The 15,160-nt window shown below is 38.2% G+C and overlaps 1 protein-coding gene across 1 annotated transcript in view; it reads right to left on the bottom strand.

The window, feature by feature from the left end:
- The window catches only part of LOC306966772 (partitioning defective 3 homolog), a gene marked incomplete at both ends in the record, with an annotated part of 118,324 nt that extends 104,039 nt beyond the window's left edge, over nucleotides 1-14,285 (bottom strand). The window contains 4 exons of the mRNA XM_079561590.1: nucleotides 2,005-2,130; nucleotides 10,201-10,284; nucleotides 13,990-14,081; nucleotides 14,280-14,285. Coding sequence (XP_079417716.1) covers nucleotides 2,005-2,130; nucleotides 10,201-10,284; nucleotides 13,990-14,081; nucleotides 14,280-14,285 — 308 coding nt within the window. The remainder of the gene's footprint in view (nucleotides 1-2,004; nucleotides 2,131-10,200; nucleotides 10,285-13,989; nucleotides 14,082-14,279) is intronic.
- Nucleotides 14,286-15,160: the final 875 nt, after the last annotated feature.

Raw genomic sequence — 15,160 nt, 5'->3', positions numbered from 1 at the left:
ATGATGGAAATGTGACAAAAAAGCGACGAAAACATTGACAAAAAAGTGACGAAAAATTTATGAAAAAGTGGCAAAAATGTCACAAGAAATTGACAAAAATATGACAAAAAACGACAAAAATTTGACAAAAAAATGACAAAAAAATTTACAAAAAAATGACAAAAATTGGACAAAAAAAATGACAAAAAAATGACAAAAATGTGACAAAAAATGACAAAAATGTGACAAAAAATGACAAAAATGTGACAAAAAATAACAAAAAAATTGACAAAAAAATGACAAAAATTGGACAAAAAAAATGACAAAAAAATGACAAAAATGACAAAAAAATGACAAAAATGTGACAAAAAATGACAAAAATGTGACAAAAAATGACTAAAAAATGACTAAAAAATGACTAAAAAATGTGACAAAAAATTGATAAAAAAATGACAAAAAAATGACAAAAATGACAAAAAAATGTGACAAAAAATAAAAAAAAGACAAAAATGTGACAAAAAAATAAAAAAAAAAATGAAAAAAAAAGACAAAAATGTGACAAAAAAATGTCAAAAATGTGACAAAAAATGACAAAACAAATACAAAAAAGTGACGAAAAATTTATGAAAAAGTGGCAAAAATGTCACCAAAATGCAACAAAAAAATTACAAAAATGTGACAAAAAATGACCCAAAAAAATGACAAATAAATTTACAAAAATGAGTTGAATACCCAACAAAAAAATGATGGAAAAAAAATCTGATGACGTGAGGAAAAAGATCCTCTCGGTTCAGGCGGGAGTTAAGAGGTTAACCCAGAATCTCTCTCCCTAATAACAATCAGAGGTTTCATGAACCGAAAATTCTCCGTCATTTACAGAATATTTTTAGCTTTGACAGATGATGTTGAAGGCCGTCCATCATTATGACGGATTGAAAATGGCGGCGTAATGAAAGTGCAGCGTTGCTCTCTCTCCGAGCTCAGCCGAAAGCAGCGACATCATTTCACAAGATAAATAACCAGCCTTTAACCCCTGTGATGGTTCCAACAGGATGCACACTCACATCAGAAGTTCTTAAACAATGGCTCTGAATAAGTCGTCCGCCTCGGGAGTCTTTTAGGAAAAACGTTTCAACACATCTTTGTTGCAAAATGTGTGTTCCATGATTCTGTTCTGATGTTGAGCTGGTGTAAAGTCTCTAAACTCTGGTTCTTACTGTCTGAAGCAGATGTTGAGCTGGTGTAAAGTCTCCAAACTCTGGTTCTGACTGTCTGAAGCAGATGTTGCGCAGGTGTTAAGTGTCTAAAGTTCTTACTGTCTGAAGCAGATGTGGAGCTGGTTTAAACTGGTTCTTACTGTCTGAAGCAGATGTGGAGCTGGTTTAAACTGGTTCTTACTGTTCGAAGCAGATGTGGAGCTGGTTTAAACTGGTTCTTACTGTCTGAAGCAGATGTTGAGCTGGTTTAAACTGGTTCTTACTGTTCGAAGCAGATGTTGCGCTGGTGTTAAGTGTCTAAAGTTCTTACTGTTCGAAGCGGATGTGGAGCTGGTTTAAACTGGTTCTTACTGTCTGAAGCAGATGTTGAGCTGGTTTAAACTGGTTCTTACTGTTCGAAGCAGATGTTGCGCTGGTGTTAAGTGTCTAAAGTTCTTACTGTTCGAAGCAGATGTGGAGCTGGTTTAAACTGGTTCTTACTGTCTGAAGCGGATGTTGAGCTGGTTTAAACTGGTTCTTACTGTCTGAAGCGGATGTGGAGCTGGTTTAAACTGGTTCTTACTGTTCGAAGCAGATGTGGAGCTGGTGTAAACTGGTTCTTACTGTTCGAAGCAGATGTGGAGCTGGTTTAAACTGGTTCTTACTGTCTGAAGCAGATGTGGAGCTGGTTTAAACTGGTTCTTACTGTTCGAAGCAGATGTGGAGCTGGTTTAAACTGGTTCTTACTGTCTGAAGCAGATGTGGAGCTGGTTTAAACTGGTTCTTACTGTTCGAAGCGGATGTTGAGCTGGTTTAAACTGGTTCTTACTGTTCGAAGCGGATGTTGCGCAGGTCTCCGTTGTTGATCCGGATGATGCAGTCGTTCTCCTGGAACAGGCTGTGCTGCTCGGCTTTTCCCCCGACCTCCAGCCGCTTCACCAGCAGACCCAGAGTCCTGCAAACAGATCACCATCAAAGCCTGGACTAAACCAGGACCAGGGTTTCCATAGAGGTCCCAGGTCCAGCAGACCCAGAGTCCTGCAAACAGATCACCATCAAAGCCTGGACTAAACCAGGACCAGGGTTTCCGTAGAGGTCCCAGGTCCAGCAGACCCAGAGTCCTGCAGACAGATCACCATCAAAGCCTGGACTGAACAAGGACTAAACCAGGACCAGGGTTTCCGTAGAGGTCCCAGGTCCAGCAGACCCAGAGTCCTGCAAACAGATCACCATCAAAGCCTGGACTAAACCAGGACCAGGGTTTCCGTAGAGGTCCCAGGTCCAGCAGACCCAGAGTCCTGCAGACAGATCACCATCAAAGCCTGGACTGAACAAGGACTAAACCAGGACCAGGGTTTCCGTAGAGGTCCCAGGTCCAGTAGAGCCAGTCTGCTGCTCTGCCAGGCTCGTGTCAACAGCTTACCACCCGCCTGAACCAAATGCATTCTGTCCTCTTTGGCTATTATATAGGCCTGTGTAACACCTCATTTGAAAGCTAAGACCCACAAAACTGATCTTTTTCCTCGCGTTGTTGCTGTGTTGTGTCACCTTTTTTATGTGTTTTTATCTTTCTTATTTTTTTCATTTTTGTCAGATTTTTGTTGAATTTTTGTTGAATTTTTGTCACATTTGTTATTTTTTTGTCGTTTTTTTTTTTGTCGAATTTTTGTCACATTTTCGTTGAATTTTTGTTATTTTTTTGTTATTTTTTTGTTGAATTTTTGTTGAATTTTTGTCACATTTTTGTTGAATTTTTGTCACATTTTCGTTGAATTTTTGTTATTTTTTTGTTATTTTTTTGTTGAATTTTTGTTGAATTTTTGTCACATTTTTGTTGAATTTTTGTCACATTTTTGTCACATTTTCGTTGAATTTTTGTTATTTTTTTGTTATTTTTTTGTTGAATTTTTGTTGAATTTTTGTTGAATTTTTGTTGAATTTTTGTCACATTTTTGTCACATTTTTGTCACTTTTTTGTCACTTTTTTGTCACATTTTTGTTGAATTTTTGTTGAATTTTTGTCACATTTTTGTCACATTTTCGTCACATTTTTGTTGAATTTTTGTCACATTTTTGTCACATTTTTGTCACATTTTGTTGAATTTTTGTCACATTTTGTTGAATTTTTGTTGAATTTTTGTTGAATTTTTGTTGAATTTTTGTCACATTTTTGTCACATTTTTGTCACATTTTTGTCACATTTTTGTCACATTTTTTCTGAATTTTTGTCACATTTGTGTTGAATTTTTGTTGAATTTCTGTTGAATTTTTGTCACATTTTTGTCACATTTTTGTCACATGTTTGTCACATTTTTTTCGCGTTTACATCCTTGTTTTCTTCTCATTTTTGTGGCTGTTTTGTTGCTTTTTCCCCAAGAATCTTTTTGATTAGGGTAAAGCCAAACTGGAGAAAATGTGCTCCGTTCAGGTGGGAGTCAAGAGTTTTAAAACAACCTATTTCCACTTGTGTATTTCATTCCCCTGGCTCCAGTGTGCTTCAGTCGTTCCGCCTGTCTCCTGCTTCTCCACGTCCTTGCACCGCACGGATTACGCTCCTAAAACATCAAATCCGTCCGTGCTGAAATAAAACCCGGAGCCGGATCCCGTCAGACGGTGAAGTGTGAAGGAGCGGCGGCGTTTATTCTGCGGCTGTCGCTCCGAGGATGAACTGTGCTTTGGATTTCCTCCCGGTTTGGGTAAAGCTCCGACAGGCTTAAGCGCGGACGGACTCGCTGCACCTGAAAGAGTTCCGCGTTGGGAAATATGAATATAAAAAGAGTTAAACGTGGGCGCGGAGCTAATCGCGTCTGTGCGGATTTACCGCTCTGTCCCCGAGCGCCGAGAGACCGAGGCCACGGGGAGAGACCGCGGAGAGGAGGATGTTTCTGAGCAGAAAGGAGAGATTACATGACGGACGCGTTCAAGAACACGTCTGACGATTATGTTTGAGACGTGGAGAAAACGTGACCCACTTTCCTCTGGTTTGACTCGTCCTATAATAACTGCTTTAAACAGATTATTTATTCCACAATTAACAGATTGACTGAACCTCTTAACTCCCACCTGAACGGAGCACATTTTCTCCAGTTTGGCTTTGCCCTAATCAAAAAGATTCTGGGAAAAAAGCACCAAAACAGCCACAAAACATGAGAAGAAAACAAGGATGTAAACGCAGCAAAAAAAAAGACAAAAACTCAACAAAAATGTGACGAAAATTCAACAAAAATGTGACAAAAATTCAACCAAAAAATGACAAAATTTCAACAAAAATTCAACAAAAAATGACAAAATTTCAACAAAAATTCAACAAAAAAATCAACAAAAAAATGGCAAAAATTCAACAAAAATGTGACAAAAATTCATAAAAAATTCAACAAAAAAATTACAAAAACTCAACAAAAAAATGACAAAAATTCAACCAAAAAATGACAAAATTTCAACAAAAATTCAACCAAAAAATGACAAAATTTCAACAAAAATTCAACAAAAAATCAACAAAAAAATGGCAAAAATTCAACAAAAATTCAACAAAAATGTGACAAAAATTCATAAAAAATTCAACAAAAAATGACAAAAACTCAATAAAAAAATGACAAAAATTCAACCAAAAAATGACAAAATTTCAACAAAAATTCAACCAAAAAATGACAAAATTTCAACAAAAATTCAACAAAAAATCAACAAAAAAATGGCAAAAATTCAACAAAAATGTGACAAAAATTCATAAAAAATTCAACAAAAAAATTACAAAAACTCAACAAAAAAATGACAAAAATTCAACCAAAAAATGACAAAATTTCAACAAAAATTCAACCAAAAAATGACAAAATTTCAACAAAAATTCAACAAAAAAATGGCAAAAATTCAACAAAAATGTGACAAAAATTCATAAAAAATTCAACAAAAAATGACAAAAACTCAACAAAAATGACAAAATTTCAACAAAAATTCAACCAAAAAATGACAAAATTTCAGTAAAAATTCAACAAAAATTCGACAAAAAAATTAACCTGGCTAACACCAGGCTGCTGTGTGCGCTCGAATTATTTCGAACTGCACAACAGCCTGGGGACCATGGCCAAATCTCCGGTGGATTTGGGAACCAATCACAGAGCGAGGAGGGACGGCAAGACGATGACGCGCTATTCGATATATGGAAGCTTGTAGTTTATTTACGGATAATTAAAAAAAAAGTTTATTTACGGATCCAACATGACAGCAGCAGACACGATGGTATTTTTTGATCAAGCTTTAGACCTTGTTCTAAATAATTTAGCTCAAAAGTTTACAGCGGGTACGTCATACGTCATCTCATACGATGATATGATTGGCTGTGGCTACGTGCAGACGCATGAGACTTTTTTTTTTTTTTTTTTCGTATCGCCCAATAAACGACTATGGACGATCGCAAACCACACCTCTCCTACGAGAAAATGAATTGGTGGTCCCCAGACTAAATATCACTTGTGATTTTAGTCTGGTGTTAGCCAGGCTACAAAAAAATGGCAAAACTTCAACAAAAATGTGACAAAAATTCATAAAAAATTCAACAAAAAAAATACAAAAATTCAACCAAAAAATGACAAAATTTCTACAAAAATTCAAAAAAATGTGACAAAAAACCATAAAAAATTCAACAAAAAAATTACAAAAATTCAACAAAAATTCAACAAAAATTCATAAAAAATTCATAAAAAATTCAACAAAAAAATTACAAAAACTCAACAAAGAAGAAAAGAAAAAAAAGAAAGAAAAAAAAAAAAAACATTAAAAAGGTGACACAACACAGCAACAACGCAAGGAAAAAGGTCAGTTTTGTGGGTCTTATGGGTTTGTTTTCGCCAAGACTATCTGGAGACTCGCCTGATCTTCTTTGTTTCTTTGACCTTTATTTAGGAAAGTCTCACTGAGATTAATCATCCTTTTTCAGGGGAGTTTCGTGTCTCCAACTAGATCTTTATTTATAAAGCGCTTTACATGAGATGATGTTCCGTTCACTCATAAACACGCTGGTGGTGAGTTCCCGGCCCCTCTCTGAAACCTCGTCTTCTACTCGGGAAGACTCATTACTGAATTAAGGAAACAGTTATTGTGAAAACTGTAAAAACAAATCGATTTCCTCAGCGTTGTTTTGTGCTCGTGGTGTTTCTCCGTCCAGGCTTTGATCTAATCCTCCGGCCGGAGCGCGAGGTCAGAGAAGTGCGGCTCCTAAAGACAATCCGTCTGATTACATTTGGATAAGAGGCCATTTCTGTGATGAAAGTGTCCTGATGTGACTGTACGTCTGACCAATAAAACAAACCTTTATAAATGTGCTCTTAGGCTGATTGAGCCTCGGGAAACTTCTGCAGCGGCTTCTGTGAGAGACTCGCTTTAACCCCTTAACCCCCGCCTGAACCGAGCACGTTTTCTCCAGCTTTACCCCAGTACAAAAGCTTCTGGGAAAAAGGCGTGGAAATAACAACTGAGACGAAAACAAGGATGGAAATGGGACAAAAAAGTCACAAGAAATTGACAAAAATGTGACGAAAAAATGACAAAAATGTGATACAAATTTGACAAGAAAAAGACAAGAAAATGACAAGAAAATGACAAAAATGTGATACAAATTTGTTTAGAAAATGACAAAAAAAGACAAGAAAATGACAAGAAAATAACAAATATGTGATACAAATTTGACGAGAAAATGACAAAAAAAAGACAAGATAAAGACAAGAAAATGACAAGAAAATAACAAATATGTGATACAAATTTGACAAGAAAATGACAAGAAAATGACAAGAAAATGACAAAAATTTGATACAAATTTGACGAGAAAATGACAAGAAAATGACAAGAAAATGACAACAATGTGATACAAATTTGACGAGAAAATGACAAAAAAAGACAAGAAAATGACAAGAAAATGACAAAAAAATAACAAAAATGTGATAAAAATTTGACGAGAAAATGACAAAAAAGTGATAAAAATTTTACAAGAAAATGAAAAAAAAGGGAAAAAAAGGGAAAAAAGGAAAAAAAATTGAAAAAAAATTGACAAGAAAATGACAATCGACAAAAATGTGATAAAAATTTGACTAAAAAATGAGAAAAAAATGAGTAAAAAATGAGAAAAAAATGAGAAAAAAATGACAAAAATGTGATAAAAAAATTGACAAGAAAATTACAAAAATTTGACAAAAAAAATGACGAATATTTGACCAAAAATTGACAAAAAAATGACAAAAAAGTTACAAAAATGAGTTGAATACCCAACAAAAAAATGATCTCTTGGTTCAGGCGGGAGTTAAGAGGTTACCTCCAGTTCGGCTTCACCCCAAATCTAAAAGCAGGTGTAGTGCCTCATTTGAAAGCTAAGGCCTGCAAAACTAATAGTAGCTTTTTGCTCTTTTGCTTTTTGAAAAAAATTACAAAAAAATTACAAAAATGTGACAAAATATGACAAAAAAATGACAAAAAATGACAAAAAAAAGACAAAAAAAAGACAAAAAAATGACAAAAAAATAACAAAAAAATAACAAAAAAATTACAAAAATATGACAAAAATGTGGGTTTATTGTTTTTATTTTATTTTATTGTGGGTTTTTAAGTAAGTTTAAATAAGTATTTTTGCCCTTTTTCTCGTCACTTTTTTCTCGCTCTTTAGTCACTTTTCTGTTTCATTGCTGCTTTTCTGGCCTGTTTTAGTCGCTCTTTTGTTGTGTTTATGTCGCCTTTTCGTCACTTTGTTGTTGTGTTTCGATGCCATTTTGATGCTTTCTTTTCCAGAAGCTTTTAGGTTTGGGTAAAGCCAAAAAGGTGCTCTGTTCAGGCGGGAGTTAAGAGGTTAAAAAAACACATGTAAACAGCAGCATTTTGTATTTATATTATACTGTTTTTACACAATAACCACCAAAGACAGAGCAGTGACAACGTGTGGACTGAGAGGGTGGTTTTATAAATACCCTGGTACGTGTGAACAAAGCCTAAAAGTACATTTCTCCTCCCGCCTCCTGCACTTCCTGTCCCTGAGTCTTTAAAACGAAGGGAAGATCTTTCCCATAAATCCCGGTTTTCTCACAGAGCGTCACAAAGCGCCTCTTCAGTCGACTCCGAACAGATGCCTCCACATTCCACTCATTCCTCCGCGCTTCGTTCCAGCTGCTCGGGCGCGCACGTGAGAGGGCGCATGTGGCGGCGGGAGCGTGCACGTGAGAGGGCGGATGTGGCGGCGGGAGCGTGCACGAGGTCGACCCCGGGCTGACCCCGGACTGACCCCGAGGCGTCGCTAAAGCGGGTCTAGACTCACTGTGAGGGAATCTGAGGGAGCGTCTGACGAGAGCGAGAGCGCGCACGAGGGTGGGAGCGTGCATGAGAGTGTGCACGAGGGTGAGAGCGTGCATGAGAGTGTGCACGAGGACGAGAGCGTGCACGAGGACGACTGAACCAGGATTAAACTGGACTCAGAGTCAAATAAAGGGAAACATTATCGAAGCTAAAGCCAGGTTTTTCCCAGCCCTTTTTCCACCAAGCTGGTTCTGGGCCGGTTCCAGTTTCAGAACCGGTTCTGAAAACGCTGGCTCTTGGTTCCAAAAACTGGTGCCGGTTGGGAACCAGTTAAAAGCTGGACATCCGCACAGTAAAGTGAAGATTACTGCGCGGATTTCGAACTACTCCTGGTATTATTACGCCTTACAATATAGTCCCCCCTTTTATCCGCTTAGAAAATCCACATTGTTTAATTGTGTGTAATTATACTTTGTAGTGGAACACTTCACGTAACCATATTTAAATAGGGAAAACGTGGAAGAGCTTGGCAGCTTCTATCTTGACCTGTTTTGGAGCTATAGAGGAGAGAGGGAGAGGCTAAATGCTAACGCTATAGAGGAGAGAGGGAGAGGCTAAATGCTAACGCTATAGAGGAGAGAGGGAGAGGCTAAATGCTAACGCTATAGTGGAGAGAGGGAGAGGCTAAATGCTAACGCCGTCTGCGCTGTGTTTACGTGACTGAAGATCAGACAGGTCCTAAAGAACTCGTCAAAGCTAAGGTAAGAACATATCTCAGTATGTAAAAACGGTGGCCTGTTCCTTTAAAACGAACGCGCACCAAAATCACAAGCGATAAAAGCACCTGCAGGTTTTATCTGTCCGACTATAGCCTGCAGCAGAGAAGCAGCAGAGAAGCAGCAGAGAAGCTCGGACACAGGGCGGGAGAAGCGCAGCCGCTCCCGTAAATTCAGCCCGAGACGAGCGTGAAGTGGCCGGGGGTCAGTGGAGCCGCCCGGGAGAGAAGCGGCCCGGGGTAAGACGAGAGCTGCTCTGCCTTTTCTCACTGTTTTAGTTTAGTTTAGTTTATTTATTTATTTGAACAGGGACAGTGTACAATATACATTAACCTCGAAGGGAGAGATGCTGTACCAGGTTATAGCACTTGTGCTAATCTCCACCTGTAGTCCCGGGGCAGACTGATGTCAACAAAGTCATAAAAATACTAATACAGAATAATACATTTCCCCCAAAACAGCATTAAAATCAACACACACTTCATTCATTCAAAGCATTAGATTGCACACTCACATACACACCAATTACAGGACATTTTACGTGACTAATGCACCCGCCCATATAACAGCCAACAGTTCAATAAATCAGACTGAATTAGACTAAGTAACAAACTGCTCAGTCTGAGTTTAAAGTTTAGTCTCTCTGTCTGCACATGTGTACATTCCTCCCGCCTTTAGCCGCCGCTGTCGCCCACAAAGGAAACGACCATATTTGGTTTACAGAGTCTTTCCTGCTACACGTGGACACCAAACATGTCAGTGTTTGTGAATGAAGAATCGTGGGAAACAAACCTGGTAAAGGGAGAGTTTGTTTTTTACTGTGTTTTAAACCTCAGACGTTCAAACTGGAGCATGATTAATGCCCCCCCCGTGCACACGCCCCCCCCCTGCACACGTATGACGGATGTAATGACTCGCGTGTTAAAGGCCGTGTTATTTTTAGTGGTGTGAGCTCGTCTGAACGTGATTTATGGAGTCTTTACCTGCGATCTCGGCCGCTGAACGGCACCACGTGGATCCCCAGCGGCCCCCCGTCGTTCGACACCTCCACCACCTTCACGATGTCTCTGGGAAACGGGGAGGGAGGGGGGAGACACCAGGGGGGGGGGGAGGAATGAAACAGAGAGTCAGGACATAAAACAAAACAAGCAGAAAAATGTGACGAAAACCCCCCAAAAAGCAAAGAAAAGAAAGTCAACGCCGTGAGGGAAAAGATACAGAGTCTTAGCTTTCAAATGAGGTGTTACACTGGCCTATTATTGGATTTGGGTAAAGCTGACTCAGTGAAATCAGTGCTGTTCCAATAATCTGCCGCTTCCTTCACAACTAGAGTGAGTTTCTGTCCAGTTAAATCCATTGTTCTTGTTTTATTTGTCCATGTCCAGCACGACTGAAGCTCCGCCTCCTCTCTCTCTCCTGGGTCTGACTCTACAGCGAGCTCCACTGTCTGTTCACCCTCAGTCTGAGCTTCATTTCTCTGCTCCTGGAGCTTTATTTGACACTCTTTTATCCCCGTGATGTGGTGGTGTTCGTGTGAGGGGCTGGTGCTTTCCTTCAGGACTCACAGTTCTGCTGAACCGGACCCGAAGCTCAACGTCGAAGAGTGAAATAAACAGACATTCATCAGTTCTCCTCAGAGCAAACATGGCTGAAGTGTTGCCTTGGCACATTCACGTATTTCTGAGTAATCTGTAAAAACTCTGATGGCGGCCATTTTAGGGATAGGTTTGCCTGAGTCCTCCTAGGAACGCCCCCACCTCCTGGAGACGCCTCCGAGCCGAGTAACCAACCACTGCTCCTCAGCAGAACCCCCTCCCCACTGATGCCACAGACAGCGTGTGGAGGGGGCGTGTCTAAAGGCTCAGAGGTTCTTAAAGAGACAGAGGCCTATTTCAAGACATTCACTACAGCCATTTTGAGAGAGACATTTTATACAAGGCAGTTATTCTAATTTACTGCATTTACAGACCAACAGAAGGTTTGGGTGAGTTCTTGGACTTGATGAAGCTTCTGCTCCACAATCGTCTCTAATAGACCTGAGACCTGAGATCACAGAGCAGCTGTATCTGAACGCTAGATTAACCTCTTAACTCCCGCCTGAACCGAGAGGATCTTTTTCCTCACGTCATCATTTTTTTGTTGGGTATTCAACTCATTTTTGTAACTTTTTTGTCATTTTTTTTGTCAATTTTTTATCACATTTTTGTGAAATTTTAATCACATTTTTGTAATTTGTTTTTGTCACAATTTGTCACATTGTCATTTTTTGGTCCTTTTTTGGTCAATTTTTTATCCAATTTTTGTCATTTTTTTTTCATTTTTTTTGTCTTTTTTTTTTTTTTTTTGTCGTTTTTGTGTCATTTTTGTGTCATTTTTTTAAATCATTTTTTTCTAAAATTTTTGGTCATTTTTTGGTCAATTTTTTATCAATTTTTTGTCATTTTTTGTCATTTTTTGTCATTTTTTTGGTCATTTTTTTGTCCATTTTTTATAAATTTTTTGTCATTTTTTATCATTTTTTTGTCATTTTTTAATCATTTTTTTATCAATTTTTTGTCATTTTTTGTCAAAGTTTTATCAATTTTTTGTCCATTTTTTTCTCATTTTTTTGTCAAATTTTTATCACATTTTTGTCCCATTTTGGTCATTTTATCGTCCATTTTTTTTCAATTTCTTGTCACATTTTTGCCACTTTTGTCACATTTCCATCATTGTTTTCGTCTCAGTTTTGTTGCTTTTTCCCAGAAGCTTTTGGACTGGGGTAAAGCCAAACTGGAGAAAATGTGCTCGGTTCAGGCGGGGGTTAAGAGGTTAAAGGTCGACTCTGACATGTGATCACTCAAAGGTACTTTTGATTTAGCTTTAGCTCTTCTGTTTGGATGGGACCGTCCCTCGGACTCTCCGCTCCGCCTCTGCTCGCTGAACATAACGCGCTCTCTGGACCGAGACTGCGCCGCTTTTTTTATCCTTTCGCCGAATAAAAGCTATGAAAATGAAAAGCCGGGGAAATCAGAATATTACAGCTGGAGCCTTGTTACGCTTTTATATTACTACTGTGCAGCTCCGTGGCAAATTAAACCCCGACAATATTCAAAAACAACACACGTCAAAGAACACACAGAGCGCGGATGAAACGGCGCCGTCTGATATTAAAGCCGCCCCCCCCCCCGTCGGCGCCGCCGCCCCCCGTCGGCGGCGCCCGCGGGAAATCTCAGCACATCACACGAGCAGAGGATCAAACAGAGTTCTGGAGGAGCTCGTACCTGCAGATCAGGCTGAGGAGGCGACGGAGGGAAACAAAGGCCGGTTACCACAATGACACACACGGATCAAACATGGGATCACAGCACACGCTAAGCACATGTGTGTGATGCGGCTCAGGGAGAGGGGTTTCTTTGAATGTGCTGCTTTAAGGAGACGCTGCAGGTGGACGGGAACAAATCATCCTTTTGTGTTTGTGTTTAGAAACAAGGTGTTTTATGGGAAGCAGTTTTAACATGAGGGATGAAGCTACATGTAGAGAGTTTAACCTCCCAGCCTCGCATTTTCTCCAGTTCGGCTTCACCCAAATCTAAAAAACAACAGCGTAAGGCCTCATTTGATATGAAAATATGGATATCTCAGAGAGTATTAGACCAAACAACACAAAACTAAAAGTGTTGTGATGATCGTCCTCTCTCAGAATGTGAAGTACGGCTGCTCGATTATAGAAAAAATTATTATCATTTTAGTAATAATTGAAATCACGATTATTCAGGCGATTATTTGTGATTAAATCTTTATTTTATCCTATTCATTTTCATTATTATTTTAAAAACAACTATGGACACCATTTTCTTTGGATCTTTTTCCTCATGTCAGATTTTTTTTTCCATCATTTTTTTGTTGGGTATTCAACTCATTTTTGTCACTTTTTTGTACATTTTTTAATCAATTTTTTGTCATTTTTTGTCAATTTTTTTGTCACATTTTTGCCATTTTTTGGTCATTTTTTCGTCCAGGAAAAAATCATCCTTTTATGTTTGCGTTTAGAAAGCAGCTCGTATGAACGCGAGGGATGAAGCATTTTTGTGACATTTTTGCCACTTTTTCATCAATTTATCCTCACATTTTTGCCTTTTTTTCGTCAATTTTGAATCACATTTTTGTCATTTTTTTGGTCATTTTTTGTCACATTTTTGTCAATTTTTTATCATTTTTTTTTGTCATTTTTCGTCAATTTTTAATCACATTTTTTGTCATTTTTAGTCAAAATTTTATCACATTTTTGTCACATTTTTTCATCAATTTTTTGTCACTTTTTTGAATTTTTTTGTCACATTTTTGTCAATTTTGTATCACATTTTTTGTCATTTTTTGTCCATTTTTTATCACATTTTTTGTCATTTTTTCGTCAAATTTTTATCACATTTTAGTCATTTTTTTGTCCTTTTTTGTAATTTTTTGAATTTTTTTGTCACATTTTTGTCATTTTGTTGGTCATTTTTTGTCACATTTTTGTCATTTTTTTATCAATTTTTTTGTCATTTTTCGTCAATTTTTTATCAAATTTTTGTCACATTTTTTAATTTTTTCATCAATTTTTTCTCACTTTTTTGTCCCATTTCCATCATTGTTTTCGTCTCAGTTTTGTCGCTATTTCCACCCCTTTTTCCCAGAAGCTTTTGGATTGGGGTAAAGCCAAACTGGAGAAAATGCTCTCGGTTCAGGTGGGAGTTAAGGGGTTAAAGGAGGTGGACAGAAGAGTTTTGGTTTATGAAAGCGTAACTCACTCGAGCGTCCGGACCGGGGTGTTCTCCAAACAGGAGTCGGCCCGTCCCACCGGCTCGATGCGCCCGTTCTCCTGCTGCTCCCGCTCCTCCTCCTGAAACACAGACACAAACACCTCAGAAACAAACTCAGAGGAACGTCAGGAACATCAGGAGCATCAGGAACATCAGGAACATCAGGAACATCAGGAACATCAGGAACATCAGGAACATCAGGAACATCAGGACCACGAGACCGACTTCTGATCCGGGTCAGACAAATGATACGAGAAACAACTTCCTTTGTTCAAAACCTGCATCAAAGCCAAACTACAGCGGCCTCAGAGGGACAAACTCAAGGAGGAGCAAACATGACAAAGAAAGAGAAGAAGAAAGACTTTTGTTTAAAGTGGAGACGCTGCAGGAGAAACACAGACTTGCAGTGTTTTTGTTGTAAAATCAGCCCAAACTCTCTTTACGACGTTTATTCTCTCACGTTTTGTCGCTTTGAGTCAGAGATTTATCCAGGAAGTGACTCCATTTTGTAAAATATGATATAAAATATGAAAACGTTTAAAAATGTTTGAAATATAAAGAAATATATGGTGTATTTTGTGACGACGACACTAGGGCCATTGCTGTAGTACATCAATACTGAAGCTAGTCCCCCATTGGAACGCATTGCACTTAAAGACACGTTAAAGAGGGGGTATTCAGCTTTTTTCAGTCCCACAGCACCAGGCTATATCACACTACAATGATGACAAACCTTCTGTTGGTCTGTAAATGCAGTAAATTAGAATAACTGCCTTGTATAAAATGTCTCTCTCAAAATGGCTGTAGTGAATGTCTTGAAATAGGCCTCTGTCTCTTTAACCCCTTAACTCCCACCTGAACCGAGCACATTTTCTCCAGTTTGACTTTATCCCAATCCAAAGCTTCTGGAAAAAAGGTGAGAAAATCGCGACAAAACTGAGACGAAAACAATGATGGAAATGTGACAAAAAAGTGAGAAAACTTAGACAAAAAAATTATGAAAATTGACGAGAAATGTACAAAAAATTATGAAAAAGTGGCAAAAATGTCACAAAAAATTGGAAAAAAAATGACGAAAAAATGACAAAAATGTGACAAAAAAAATATGAAAAATTTACAAAAAATGATGAAAAAGTGGCAAAAATGTCACAAAAAATGG

Source organism: Gobius niger (genome assembly GCF_951799975.1).
Source record: "Gobius niger genome assembly, chromosome: 8".
NCBI lineage: Eukaryota > Metazoa > Chordata > Actinopteri > Gobiiformes > Gobiidae > Gobius > Gobius niger.
The sequence above is the reverse complement of the archived record's forward strand: the minus strand, read 5'-3'. Positions and strand labels throughout refer to the sequence as shown.